Below are 15,283 nucleotides of genomic sequence, written 5' to 3'. Positions count from 1 at the left end.
GACTCGCCTCAATATGTGAAAGTGAGTTATATGAAGACGTTACCTGGCCAGTGCTCCCCTGCCTGTGAAAGAGCTCCTGCGGGATTCTGTCAAACCTCTTCTTTCCATGGAAATCACTCGATGTAGCTCTGAAGACGTGTCCTCCTCGCCCAACGAGTGGCTCCTGCAAAACCAGTTTCACAAAACAGAGAACAGCTGTTTGGTTCAGTTTGCACTGGCACAGCCCCAGCTGTTCATTAAACACTTCCACACTGCACAGAGCACTGCATGGCCTGACTGATCATGAATTCTGCTGCTGCTACTCCTGAAGATGATAAGCACAAGGTGCTGTCAGAAACGTACCTCCCATCTATCGTCTGAACAAAGTTCAGGTAAACAATGCTCCACCTTAGGCTGAACTTTTTTCTCTGAAACTTGGTTCATAGTATTGGCTGGGACTGATTTCTCGATTGCCTATGAATAGATGTGCACATGGCAACGCTTACTTAAGCCTACTTCAGCAACACTGGTACTTCCAAAGCATTCAATGCACAAGAAATCTTTAACAAGGGGCATAATTTCATATTAACTAAACTGGATGCTGGAGTGGTGTGGATGCTGCCTCACCATCTGGCATATTGCTGTCACTCCTATATTCTTCTTTCTCTTTAACAGCATTATAAAGTGACACAATAAGAGAGCAAATATAAATTACACTTTACTTGGGCTGGTAGCTTTGGTGTCACTTTTAAAGTCAGCACTGCTGATATGGAGGCCTTGTGGTTTTACTGAAGTCTCTAAACTGGTGCCCATCAATCAAGTTTTCTTTCCTTCATTTGTTTGTTTAAAAGATTTATATCCTGCACACTCCAAGTTTGTGGTGGGGTATACAGGGAAAGAAAATACATAAATCAAGAAAATAAAATACACATACAAACTGAGATAAACTATTACTATAAAATAAGGCAAAGCAAGATGTGCCATACTAGAAATCATTAGGCAGCCAGAGGTGAAAACAAAATATTTTCATCAGAAAAAGAAAAATAGGTACATCAGACACTAAAACGGGAAAATGTGGTTCTGCCATCAATGATCTAAATAAGCAAAATGATTCCATCAGGTGTTGAGACTAATCAAATAGTCCCCAGAATTGCCAGAGTTTTGTCACATTAAAATGCCTGTCTAAAGATCCAGGTGTTCAGAGCCTTTTTGAATGTATCCATGCCGGATGTGGAATCTGTTTGGGCAACGAATTCGATAAGAGAGGGCTGGCAACCGAAAAGGCTTCATTTGGCATAGCTTACCTTGTTGAGATGCAGAGACCTCAAGAAGACGTGTTTGGAGATATCTAAGGTGAATCAACATAATAACTTTAAATTTAACTCTCCATTGGATGAGAGAGCACAAAACTGGAGTTATATGGGAACCTGTTAAAATGCGAGAAACTGAATTTTGGAGAATTTGAAGGGCTCTGAGGGTGTTTGCAGGAAGGCCAATACAAAGAGAATTGCAGTAGTCTATTCCTGAAGACTAAGTCTGGAGGGTTTTAGTCGCCATAGTATATGCAGCTTTTAGAAGCCAATTATCCTGAGGCTCTTAATATGTGATTGCATAGACAGATCTGGATCCAAAAACAACTCCAAGATTGCACACATGGGACAAGATAGGCAATTCATGTCTTTCAAATCAAATGTGGTAGGAACATCAAAACGAGGAAATCTACTGATGATGATGATTTCAGTCTTATCTATATTTAGAGTCAACCTATTGTAGTGTAACCATATTGGGTCAGACCGAGGGTCCATCAAGCCCAACATCCTGTTTCTAACACATCAGCATATATTTTGTAGCTCATCCCTAGGCCCACAAGTAGTTTACATAAGGAAGTTATATATATATTAATGTAGCTGAGAGGGCAGAGTTCTAGGTGACTGACACCAGTTGTAACTGGATGCCAAGATGATGTCATGTTAACAAGCTATACTTGCTGCTTGTAATCTGATAGGTAAAAGCTGAACATACCAGTTATCCAAATATCTTGAAGTTAGGATAACAATATCTGATGGTTGTGAAACAAAACTTCTGTCTTGGCTCATTCACTGAGACCTCCTCTTGTGCAAATTTTGCATGTCTACATTTTTACTGAATTCACAAGAATTGTTTGATAATTTCTGTTTAGTGAGCATAGCATTAACTTACCTGAGAGGATGCTACTACCAAGTCCCTTGGGTCTTCTTATCCCCGACCTTATTTAATATTCACCCTTACCCAATAGGACAGAAGATTAAGAAACCTGAGATCTCATTTACATTGTACCTGAGATCTGAGATCCTTATTTACATTGTACACTTGTATATAATTATCCTTCTCTATCTCTTTTATTTCTTATAATCCCAGTTCATGAACCCTTGTTAATTGTAACTGCTTCTCTTCTCCACGTTTATTTATGTTTTCGGTTATATTTTTGCACCCCTGTTTTTCTGTAAACCGACATGATGAGAACGAGTTCTTGAATGCCGGTATAAAAAAAACCTTAAATAAATAAATAAATAAATTTAGAATATTTGTAGATAATAGTCAACTTTTTCTTCTTCACTCAGAGCTTTAGAGACCATGTTCCCACAACTCTCATACTGTGGGAGAGTGCTTGTGTGACAACAAACTTTCCCTGAATTGGAAGAAAACAGAGGCATTACTGATCATTTGGGCTCTGAGTTCAGAAGCTGGGGAGTGGGGATTTGACAGTTCCCTTAGTATGTGGAGTGCCCTGTTGTACTCTGTTCTCCATGAAGACACAAGTCAGGGCTGTAGGTGAAGCAGACTTCTTTAAAATAGGATTGGGTTGCAGATTAAAGCCACTTATACTCTCTATGGACTTCAGGTCAGCTATGCAGTCTTTAGTATTGTTAGGTAAGGACTATAGCATTCTCGTATATCTTGGCCTGGTTTCTGCAGATTATCCCAAATGCCTTGGCCCGTAGGGATGTGAATCGTTTTTTGACGATTTAAAATATCGTCCGATATATTTTAAATAGTCAAAAATCGTTAGAAGCACGATACAATAGGAATTCCCCCGATTTATCGTCAAAAATCATAAATCGGGGGAAGGGGGAGGGGGGAGGGGAAAGGGGAGGGCGGAAAAAACCGGCACACTAAAACAACCCTAAAACCCACCCCGACCCTTTAAAATAAATCCCCCACCCTCCCGAACCCCCCAAAATGCCTTAAATTACCTGGGGTCCAGAGCGGGCGTCCCGGTGTGATCTTTTACTCTCGGGCCTGCGGTGCGTTGTAGAAATAGCGCCGGCGCCATTTTGTTTTTTGTCCCCCGACGTCAGGAGCGTAGGAGATCGCTCCCGGACCCCCGCTGGACCCCCAGGGACTTTTGGCCAGCTTGGGGGGGCCTCCTGACCCCCACAAGACTTGCCAAAAGTCCAGCGGGGGTCCGGGAGCGACCTCCTGCAGTTGAATCGTTTTGCCGTACAAAATGGCGCCGGCCGTACGGCAACACGATTCGACTGCAGGAGGTCGTTCTGGACACCCGCTGGACTTTTGGCAAGTCTTGTGGGGGTCAGGAGGCCCCCCCAAGCGGGGGTCCGGGAGCGATCTCCTACGCTCCTGACGTCGGGGGACAAAAAACAAAATGGCGCCGGTGCTACCTTTGACCTGTCATATGACAGGGCAAAGGTAGCGCCGGCGCCATTTCTACAACGCACCGCAGGCCCGAGAGTAAAAGATCACACCGGGACCCCCGCTCTGGACCCCAGGTAATTTAAGGCATTTTGGGGGGGTTCGGGAGGGTGGGGGATTTATTTTAAAGGGTCGGGGTGGGTTTTAGGGTTTTTCCGCCCTCCCCCGATTTACGATTTACACGATATTTACAAAAACAAAACCGCGACGATCCGATTCCCTCCCCCCCCCAGCCGAAATCGATCGTTAAGACGATCGATCACACGATTCACATCTCTATTGGCCCGTACTATTTCTGGAGTTGGGTATTGGCATCATGTTTCCCCCTTCTCTTGGAATTCTATTGGCTACCTAAAGATTGGCAATTCAAATTTAAAGTAATTATGCTGATTTTTAAAGCTGTCAGAGGTGAGGATGTTGCCTATTTGTAGTCTGTTCTTTTGCCCTGTGAACCGGTTCAAGCTCTAAGATCTGAAACAGCTAGACATTGTGAATCGACGCTGAAGGAGATACATTGATCAGGCTTCCTTTTGCGGTATGCCAATTCTCTCCCATGTGGTGAGAATGACATGGGTGCAATGGATTGCGTCCATTACGTTCGGCAAGTCAGCTAAATCGAAGAAAGCGCGCCTCATCTCCTGCCACTCCATAAACTGAAGTGCATACTTGACGTACTCCCTTTCCTGTTTTGTCCATGGCCTTCAGTATCTGCCTTAAATGCCTTGAAAACATTGATTGATCCATACCGGCCACTACAGCCACTGCATTCTGGGAAGAGCCAGTGGCAAGAAAATGCAAGGTACCAAGCCTGGAAAGGCATGTCCGTTCTTGGTCAGAGGTTAGATATCACTGATTTCTTCATAGAGAGAGAGAATTGCCCTGGAGCTCAGTCTGTATGTCCACACCACATCTGTCTCTGGTAACACCAGCAGTCTTGTCCTTGGGCATGTGATGAGTGCTATTAGTTTCACTCTGCGTAGGACGTGCATTGTAGAGGCGCTAATCCCCTTATTGCATAAGGGGATTAGTTAGTGCCTCTACATCCCGCATCCAAATACAGGTTATACAGTGCCCTGGGCTCAGCGCACTATATTGCATTGGCCCCTTGGAAGGTGGAAGTCAGGAAAGTGAAAAAACGCTGCCAGCCTTTCCAGCAAGATTGCAGGAGTGAAAGAATTCTCCTGAACAACTTGATCTACGGCAGCCTAGATTTCAGGATAAGGATATCTATATAAAAAGTAGAAACTGAATTAGCTTTCCTATCAAACAAAATTGGGAAAAAAAATTAATTTTTCCCATTATGGATCTCATGCAAAACTGAAAAAAGAAAAAGAAAATTGTAGAAGAAACACACCCATACAAATGGCTTTAACTCTTTTCTTGCATGCTTTTAAATGGGGTCACAGATAACTGCAAGATTCGTGGATTTTAAGGGCAATTTTCAAAGCAAAATACCCCTGTAAATCGGCCAGTTGAAAATTGGACCAAACTTCATGGATATAAAGTACCTTCAGACTTTGGGGGCTATTTACTAAGGGGTAGCTTTTAATAAAATACATGCGTGCCTCCATGTGCCCGCGCTACCTGGCGCGCACACTTGGACGTGCGCTTTTATAACATGAGTGCGGGGGAGTAGATTTGCCCAGTTTACATGCGGCGACGAGATTGGGCCTCCCCCAGTTCCCTCCCAGTCCACTCCTTAATTGGAGCGGACTGGGAGGGAACTTTCCTACCTCCCCTACCTCCCTCGTCCCCTCTCTTCCCCGACCCCTTTTCAGGGCCTACCTTTTTTTATTTTCTTTATTTCCGAACTTTCGCCAGCCTGCTGGTGTGCGATCCCCCGGCACAGCGGCAAATGACTGCTGTACCGGCTGCTTCCAGCTCTGCTCCTCCCACCCCTTTTCTTGGGCCCGGCACTTCTATGCATAACGGGAGTTACATGCATGGCCGGGGCCCCTTTGAAGATGTGCCCGGCACGTGCAAGGCCCAGTGTTTTCCCCACGCGCAGGGGATTTAAAATTTCACCGTAAGTGTGTTCCCTCCTTTTGTGTTTTTGGGAAAACTGCTTAGTAAATGGGGCCATTTGTCTTCAACAAAAATTGCCCTCCATATGGGTTTATCCAAAGACTTTCTAGTATTCAAATATCCTTAGTGGCCAGTGCACCTTGAGCTGTTCTGAACACAAGTTACAGTCATTGCTGGTTCCATCAGCTGAATCTCATTCTCTTCGGCCACCTATTCCAGTGGGGTGCTCCCTGGTTCCACGCAAATTTTGCCCGTCACACCATCCGCAGGCTTTTTCTCTGTTTTCAGTACCATTGCTGTTTTTATAAACCTCTGCATCTGTGTCCACTTGAATTGCATCAAGTTCTGACTATACTCTTGCCATATTAGCAGTTAAATGCAATAACGTTGCTTTGCATTCTTTCAGCGTAGATGTCCAAGCAATCTGGCTTCTCCTAACCCAGTTTTGCACTTGCCTCTGTTCTTCCATGAGGCTTTGTCACAGCGCCAGCAAACCTTGCTGATTCATACTTGCTTCTAGAGGGCCTCCACCCTGTTCTAACACACAGCACTCTGACAGCTTAACTTCTCTTTTCAGGGACCCTGCCCTATCCAAACACAGTCTCTCTGCACTGCTGTTTCTCGCTCTATTTTTTTTATTCTCTGAAAAAGGTATAAAAAAAAAAAAAGGAAAAAAGCTTGCTTTTCCAGCACTAACTGACGGATTAATTCCCCTGACTCATAGCACAAAGAGTGGAGCTAATCTCCTTACTTGAATCAAACCTATCTTAACTCCCTACAGACCCCCAAAGACCCCTCTCTTGTTTAAAAAAAACCCTTTTTCCCCCTGTGTGCTCTTCTTTGAGCCACACTGCTTTAATTCTTTAGGGTTATGTGCCCAACCAGCAGCAATGCTTTGCCTCCAAACTGCTTGGCAGGCCATACATGCAATCATTTTCTTTTCTTGGGTTTTCTCTGTGCGAAGCTTAGAGAAAAAAAAAATCCCCGAACTGACACACCATATGTGGGATACTGTGCAATCTTTTCCAGGCTGGAGACCTGACTCCAGCCTTTTCTTCATATACTTTCAGCTTTATCACTTCCAGCTTACAAACAATAGTAGACTGCCTTACCCCAGGACAGTGTACTTGCAAACCTTTACAGAGAGGGATAGCAGATCCTATTCTTGGAAAAACAGGGGAGGGAAGGGGGCTCCTGATCCTATCTGGGTTTGCATATTTATTCCTCTCCCAGCAGGGTTCTGTTGTCCACATGGCTCTCCCCTCCCACTGTGGGAATTAAGGTGGACCAGGCTAAATGCCTGGCCTTGCACAGGTTAAGGAGGAGAAACAGGATCACTTTCTCACAGACAGCAAAAGAATTATAACTCACTTTCTTGTGTGTGTGTGACCATGTTTATAGCTTTTGCTGTAACTAATTGAATTTTTGGAATGTCAATATTTTGGTATATAAATCAAAGATTATTTTCTTTTTGATTACTATTGACTTCTATAGCAGGAGATGCTTTAAAAAAAGGATGCTTAAAGAATGGACATCCATTCCTGGTTTCATACCCTTTCTCCCTGCTGACATGAAAGCATTCCCATTAGGCGTTCACTATCCCTATCATAGATGTGTAGCATGTCATTTAAGGGGAGGAAAGACACACATCCAAAAAGGAATAGCAATAAGAAGTGATATTGAAATTAGGTTGCTAATGAAATGTGGCCCAATGTGACTGTCTTAAACTCCATGAATATGCTAAATAGTTGTCCTATAAAGTGCATTTGCATGAACACTGAGATATTCACTCGAGATAATTAATATTTTTCTGCAGGAAGATTTACAAACTCTGGAATTTGGATTAATTGAACCCCATAAAATCACCAAGACAGATGCTGTCAATAGCCAGCCTACTGAGCAAATTGTATTTAATTATCAAAGTTTGCCATTCAAGCTGGCTCAATGCAACAGATTTATAGCATACAAAGAATTTTAACCATCTTATCATTTCTACATTTTCCCCTGTTAATAATGCTTGAAGTTCAATAAAAATTAATTCATATATTCAATCAAGAGTCCGATTATTGTTTTGTGCAAAATCTCTAGATGTCTTGTGTTTTGATTTAAAAATGTATTTTTTTTTCACTTTGGCTGTGATCAATGGAATGTTACCTGCTAGCACCATTTTCAGCTCTTTCAATATCTTCATCAGTGGTCCTGACAGAAAGCCTGTTCAAGGCATTGTGAGACTCTTGGGTGCTGATTTTAGCCATCTCGTTATCCATTCATTCAACTTTGAAATGGCATCTATAGAGAAAATATAAAAAAAAAACCCCAGAGGCTATGATAGCAGGTAAAAATGCATAGCATAACTATTTTGATTTTCTCCTTCCTACTATAATACCAGACACTCTACTTGATCTATGACTTTAAAATCACTTCCCCCATTACTAAAGATTCTATATACATGACTTTTTTTTTTAATTTATTTCAATACTGTCGTTACCTCTCCCATCTCTGTTAAGAAACTGTTCCATACATCCACCACTTTTTCAGTTAAAAAAAACAAAACTTCTTTATATTACTCCTGAGTTTTCTTCCTTTCATCTTCCTAGTATGATACCTTCTTCTAAGAACATATTCAGGAACCGACGAGAGAGGGAGCAATTTTAGATCTAATTCTCAGTGGAGCACAGGATTTGGTGAGAGAGTTAATGGTGGTAGGGCCGCTTGGCAATAGTGATCATAATATGATCAAATTTGAATTAATGACCGGAAGGGGGACAGTAAGCAAATCCATGGCTCTCGTGCTAAACTTTCAAAAGGGAAATGTTGATAAAATAAGAAAAATAGTTAGAAAATAAATGAAAGGAGAAGCTACAAAGGTAAAAAGTGTGCAAGAGGCGTGGTCATTGTTAAAAAAAAAAAACCAAAAAACATCCTAGAAGCACAGTCCAGATGTATTCCACACATTAAGAAAGGTGGAAGGAAGGCAAAATGATTACTGGCATGGTTAAAAGGTGAAGTGAAAGAAGATATTTTAGCCAAAAGATCTTCATTTAAAAATTGGAAGAAGGATCCAACAGAAGAAAATAGGATAATGCATAAGCTTTGGCAATTTAAATGTAAGACATTGATAAGACAGGCTAAGAGAGAATTTGAAAAGAAGTTGGCCATAAAGGCAAAAACTCACAGTAAAAACTTTAAAAATATATATCTGAAGCAGAAAGCCTACGAGGGAGTCAGTTGGACCGTTAGATGATTGAGGGGTTAAAGGGGCACTTAGAGAAGATAAGGACATCACGGAAAGATTAAAGAATTTTGTTGCTTCGGTGTTTACTGAAGAGGATGATACCCGTACCGGAGAAGGTTTTCATGGGTAATGATTCAGATGGAATGAACCAAATCACGGTGAACCTAGAAGATGTGGTAGACCTGATTGACAAACTGAAGAGTAGTAAATCACCTGGACCAGATGGTATAAACCCTAGGGTTCTGAAGGAACTAAAAAATGAAATTTCAGACCTATTAGTAAAAATTTGTAACCTATCATTAAAATCATCGATTGTACCTGAAGACTGGAGGGTGGCTAATATAATCCCAATATTTAAAAAGGGCTCCAGGGGCGATCAGGGAAACTACAGACCAGTTAGCCTGACTTCAGTGCCAGGAAAAATAGTGGAAAGTGTTCTAAACATCAAAATCACAGAACATATAGAAAGACATGGTTTAATGGAACAAAGCATGGCTTTATCCAAGGCAAGTCTTGCCTCACAAATCTGCTTCACTTTTTTGAAGGAGTTAATAAACATGTGGATAAAGGTGAACCGGTAGATGTAGTGTATTTGGATTTTCAGAAGGCGTTTGACAAAGTTCCTTATGAGAGGCTTCTAGGAAAAGTAAAAAGTCATGGGATAGGTGGCGATGTCCTTTCATGGATTATAAACTGGCTAAAAGACAGGAAGTAGCGAGTAGGATTAAATGGACAATTTTCTGAGTGGAAGGGAGTGGGCAGTGGAGTGACTCAGGGATCTGTATTGGGACCTGTACTTTTCAATACATTTATAAATGATCTGGAAAGAAATAAGATGAGTGAGGTAATCAAATTTGCAGATGATACAACATTTTTCAGAGTAATTAAATCACAAGCAGATTGAGATAAATTTCTGGAAAACCTTGTGAGACTGGAAAATTGGGCATCCAAATGGCAGATGAAATTTAATGTGGATCAATGCAAGGTGATGCATATAGGGAAAAATAACCCATGGTATAGTTACACATAATGGGGCAGATTTGAAAACTTATGCACAGGTGTAGATTTGTTTGCGCAACCTGTCACGAACAAATCTATGCCCGATTTTCTAACATGCGCGCGCTGCCGCGTGCATGTTATAAAATCCAGGCTCGGCACGTGCAAGGACCACCCCCTGACCCCAGACACGCACCTGGACCACCATCGCACTCCCCGGACTGCCCACTTTTGAAAGCCCCGGGACTTACACGTGTCCCGGGGCTTGTGAGCGCTGCCGAGCCAATGGAAAATAGGCTTGGCGCATGCACGGGCATATTTTCTCAGGTTACGCACGTAGCCTTTGAAAATCTGCCCCATTAGGAACTACCACCCAAGAAAGAGATCTAGGCATCGTCGGTTCAGTGTGCTGCAGCAGTCAAAAAAAGCAAACAGAATGTTGGGAATTATTAGAAAGGTAATGGTGAATAAAACGGAAAATGTCATAATGCCACTGTATCACTCCATGGTGAGATTGCACCAATACTGTGTACAATTCTGGTCACCGCATCTCAAAAAAGATATAGTTGCGATGGAGAAGATACAGAGAAGGGCGACCAAAATGATAAAGGGGATGGAACAGCTCCCCTATGAGGAAAGACTAAAGAGGTTAGGACTTTTCAGCTTGGAGAAGAGTCGGCTGAGGGGGGATATGATAGAGGTGTTTAAAATCATGAGAGGTCTAGAACGGGTAAATGTGAATCTGTTATTTACTCTTTCGGATAATAGAAGAACTAGGAGCACTCCATGAAGTTAGCATGTGGCACATTTAAAACTAATCGGAGAAAGTTCTTTTTCACTCAATGCATAATTAAACTCTGGAATTTGTTGCCAGAGGATGTGGTTAGTGCAGTTAGTGTAGCTGTGTTTAAAAAAGGATTGGATAAGTTTTTGGAAGAGAAGTCCATTTCCTGCTGTAAAGTTGACTTAAAAAATAGCCACTGCTATGACGAGCAACAGTAACATGGGATAGACAGTTTTTGGGTACTTGCCAGGTTCTTATGGCCTGGATTGGCTACAGTTGGAAACAGGATGCTGGGCTTGATGAACACTTGGTCTGACCCAGAATGGCATGTTCTTATCTTTCACCAAAATGCATGACTTGTACATGATTTATACCCTTGAATGTTTTTATCATATCCCTCATTCCTTTTCCCTTCTTTCCTCTAGGGTACACATACCCAGGTCTGTAAGACTCATGGTGTTGCATCTACATGCAATACTTTGGTAGACCTTCTCGCAACTGCCTCTATTGTAGCTATATTCTATGGGAAATGCAAACTTCAGAATGTAGCAATTGAAATCATAAACTTCTTGCATAGGGATATTTACATTAATATAAGTCATAAGTAACCCAAAGGTTGGAAATTATAGCTACAGCTCATTTATTTATTTTTATTGTTAAATATTTTGGTAAGTGGGAATTCCAAGCTTACACTTCCAGCACTGCCTCTGTCAGAGCAGCACTGGAGGTGCCAGGAGTTGGGACAGTGGGTCCCTCACTCTCAGAAGTGAAAAATAAGGGGATTGGGGGGGGGGGGGGAATGGAGAGGATCAGGGCAGAAGGGGGAGCAGTTCCACATATCATCCTTGTGGAAGGGAAGGGAGGTGGGGCTAGTCGATCGTCCTAATTATCAAATATGGTACAGGGGACCTGGGTACAATGTCAGGGATTTCTCCAGGATTAAAACTGGTTTGCGGGGTGAGGCTAGCATAGCTCGACAGAATCTTTGTATGAGTTTTGGGAGAGGGAGGAGATTGGCCTGCTGAACCTTTTACTTCATTTGTTTTTGCATTTTTTTTTGATTAAGCTGGATATCTTTTAAATTTATCTGGTTAAATAGCACGTTATCTGGCCACACAAGACCAGATAACTTTAGACCTATTTGGAAGCAGGTCTAAAGTTATGCAGCTAACTTACGGTAGGATTTATCATTCCGCTATAAATATAGTGGAATGAAGAGCCGCGGCCAGAAAAGGGGTGGGAGGTGATAATGTGCAGCCAGCCGCATCGCGGCAGTGAATTTTCGCTCACCGTTGTTGCACCCATGCCGCACACTATCGCCTCCATAGTACCAGTGCAAAAGGTGTTATTTCCGGTGCTACTGCCAGTGATAATGTGTAAAATATTATTGCCCGCAGCGGTGCTGGCATAAAATGTTTTTAATCCCACCTCTTTCCCTCATTTAAATGTTAAAGATGCGATGCAGTTGTTATTGCGAGCAATAGGGCCTTATTGCATGTGATAATGGCCCATCAAGATTTGAAAAATAAGCCACTTAGTCAGATATATGCAATATTCAGCTAAGTTACTGGATAACTCAACCCCTGCCTGGAATGCCCTGGAACAGCCATTTTTTATCCAGTTAAATTATAGCCAGATAACTACTTATCTGGCTATAAATCAGGTGGATAAGTGGCTGAGTGCCTATTTTGAAATTTTGATGGATAACATTTGAGTTATCCATTTAAATGACTTTTGAATATGGATTTCACTCATATTATGCCAGATTCTGCTAATAAAACAATAATTACGCAAATAAGTCAACAAACCAAAAGTAGTTTGTCCACTTCTAATTTACAAAATGGACATTTTAAGCACAAACAAATACAGTTTAATTGGAACATGGTCATACTCATATAACTCAATATAGCAGGGATGGCCTACTGGCATCTTGTGAACTGCATGCGGCTCTTTAGAGCACAAACCGCAGCTCGCAAGAGAAATCTGGTCTGTATTGCTGGCCGTCTCCTTTGTTTACTGTACGCTGCAATCTTTCCCCTTCTCAGCAGGCAGCTCATGGGCAGAAGTTGTACGTTTACAATTTCTGCCTGGGAATCGGCTACTGAGAAGGGGAGAATCACAGCATGCAGAAACTTCCTGCCGTAACGTCCACATCCTCCCCCCATCCCCTAAATGATGGCTGAAGAAGAGGTCCAGTTGGGATGCCACAGAACCTAGCCCACAGTGGCCAGAGAAGAAACCTGGTAAGCTGTCACAGCAGCCTCAAACGAGGTCCTGACAGACTGCCATGAAGGAGGAATGGTAAGCTGCTGCAGAGCCCATCCCGCGGCGAATGAAAACAAGGTCCTAAGAGAATGTTTGAGTGAGAGAGTCCTATGATTGTATGTGTGTGAGAGAGAGTGTTTTGTGAGTAAGAGTTGCCTGTGTGTGAGAGAGAGAGAGTGCTTGTGTGTGTGTGCTTGTATGTGAGAATGAGAGAGTGAGCCAGGGAGGGTGTGTGAGTGAGGAAGAGAAAGCCTGTGTGATAGAATTAACACATGTAAGTATGTTTGTGTGTGTGAAAGAGAGATGGTAAAGTTTGTGTGGCTCCCTCTCTCCCCATCCTCAACAACCTCAGGATGACTAGCCATCAAAAGATCCTAGGTATGGAGAGCGGGAGATTTTTAAATCCTTACTAGTTTTAATTTTGGGGTGTTATTTGATGTCTGTTATTGGTGTTTGGGGAAATAGTAAAACAAATATATGTGAGTTTTTAATTATTGGATGTTATCTTTGTTGGCTGTTTTGAAATATTTATTTTTTGAATATTAGTATGGTTTTGCTGTGATTTATATTTCTTGATTTTATTTGATGTTTTATGAGGAATGGTGGTAATTCTTTTTCCATTGTTGTACTGCATAATGCAGTCAGGCTTGTTGAGGTTTCCAGTTTAGTTTTTGCCTGCATATTTCTTTTCTACTTTTTGGTCTTTTTTTTCTGTATTTGGTGAGGTTCTGTCTGTGTTCTGTATGTGTGAGGCATTCTGTTAGTACAGAGGTGGCTAACTGGCATCTTGTGAGCTTTATATACTGACTGTAGATGTGAGCCTCCTGGAGAGTGGATGCTAAGAAGGGGTGGTAATAAGAAAGGGAGGGGACAGCTATAGGCCATGGAAGGGCTGGCAGCAAGCAAAAACTTTATATAATGCTGCTGCTCATGTACTCGCTCACAGGCTGATATTGTTATGTGCTGGCAGATCAGGTTAGGAAAACGGATGCTCAATTTTATGAGCATCTATTTTCCTAACCTGTGGCTGTACACCAGTTAGAAAAATGGACGCTTGCAAAATTGAGCATTTATGTTCCAAACCTGCTGACAGCCACCTCTTCTGGGCCAAGGAGGCTCTAGGGGTGCACAATTGTCCCTAGCACCTCCTTTTAGTGCGACCCCTTATTTGCATTCTGTATTATGAGCCCAGGAGAGGGGGGCTGTGCTTGCATTCAAAGAACGGGAGTTGAAAACGGATGCACTTTTTTTTAGCGCATCCATACTGTATTGACCTGTCAGTGGGGCGGGGGTACTCAGTGAGTACATGAGCAGCAGCACAACAGCAGAATGTGTAAGTGTCTCTCTTTTTCTCTCTTTGGGTCAAACCAATCACTAACAAACCACAATCCAATTCATTTGATTTATCAAACTTGAGACCCATTTGCAACCTTCCCTACTTATCAAAAATACTTGAAAAAATAATCAACAATCAACTAACAGATTATCTGGAAAAGCATAGTACCCTATACCCAGCACAACATGGATTTAGGAATATTTTAGCACTGAGACCCTATTAACCTCGTTACATGATATTATCCTAAGAGGAGCCGATAACATCCAAACCTACTTCCTGATCATGCTGGACATCTTGGCAGCATTTGATACAGTTAACCATAAGATCCTCCTTGACAGACTTAGGGCTAGATTTTAAAAGCCCTGCACGCGTAAATCCTGCAGGATTTACGCGCGCAGGGCACTTGCTCGCTGGCACGCCATTTTACATAGGCCGCCGGCATGCGCAAAGCCCTGGGATGCGCGTAAGTCCCGGGGCTTTGTAAAAGAGGCTGGAGGGGGCGTGTCCGGGGGCATGTCTGGGGTCAGGGGCAGTCCGGGGTGGGTCCGGGGGTGTGGTGACAGCTCGGGGGCGGGCTGGGAGGGCGGGTCCTGAGTCCCCCAGCACTGCGGCCTGTGCCGGGGGATGCCGAGGCGGCACACACAAGTTACGCCTGCTTCAAGCAGGTGTAACTTGCCCAACAAAGGTAGGGGGGGATTTAGGTAGGGCTGGGGTAGATAGGGGAAGGGAGGGGAAGGTGGGGGGACGCGGAAGGAAAGTTCCCTCCGAGGCCGCTCCGATTTTGGAGCGGCCTCGGAAGGAACGGAGGCAGGCTGTGCGACTCGGCGCGCGCAGGCTGCCGATTTTGCGCAGCCTTGCACGCGCCGACCCCGGATTTTATAAGATACGCGCGGGTACGCGCGTATCTTATAAAATCCGGTGTACTTTTGTTCATGCGCGCGTATGTTTTTAAGATCTACCTCACAGTGAAATA

The 15,283-nt window shown here is 42.9% G+C and overlaps 1 protein-coding gene across 2 annotated transcripts in view; it reads right to left on the bottom strand.

Annotated features, from left to right (window-relative positions):
• CNGA3 (cyclic nucleotide gated channel subunit alpha 3) overlaps window positions 1-7,949 on the bottom strand; it is a 56,434-nt gene extending 48,485 nt beyond the window's left edge. For both annotated transcript variants that reach the window (XM_029601876.1, XM_029601875.1), the window contains exons 1-2: window positions 7,849-7,949; window positions 44-163 (exon numbers count right to left, since the gene is read on the bottom strand). In XM_029601876.1, the coding sequence (XP_029457736.1) occupies window positions 44-163; window positions 7,849-7,949 (221 nt within the window). The remainder of the gene's footprint in view (window positions 1-43; window positions 164-7,848) is intronic.
• Between the last annotated feature and the right edge of the window lie 7,334 nt (window positions 7,950-15,283).

Source organism: Rhinatrema bivittatum, chromosome 5 (genome assembly GCF_901001135.1).
Source record: "Rhinatrema bivittatum chromosome 5, aRhiBiv1.1, whole genome shotgun sequence".
In the NCBI taxonomy this organism is placed as follows: domain Eukaryota; kingdom Metazoa; phylum Chordata; class Amphibia; order Gymnophiona; family Rhinatrematidae; genus Rhinatrema; species Rhinatrema bivittatum.
Note: the sequence above shows the minus strand (reverse complement) of the source record. Positions and strands in the feature narration are given on the sequence as shown.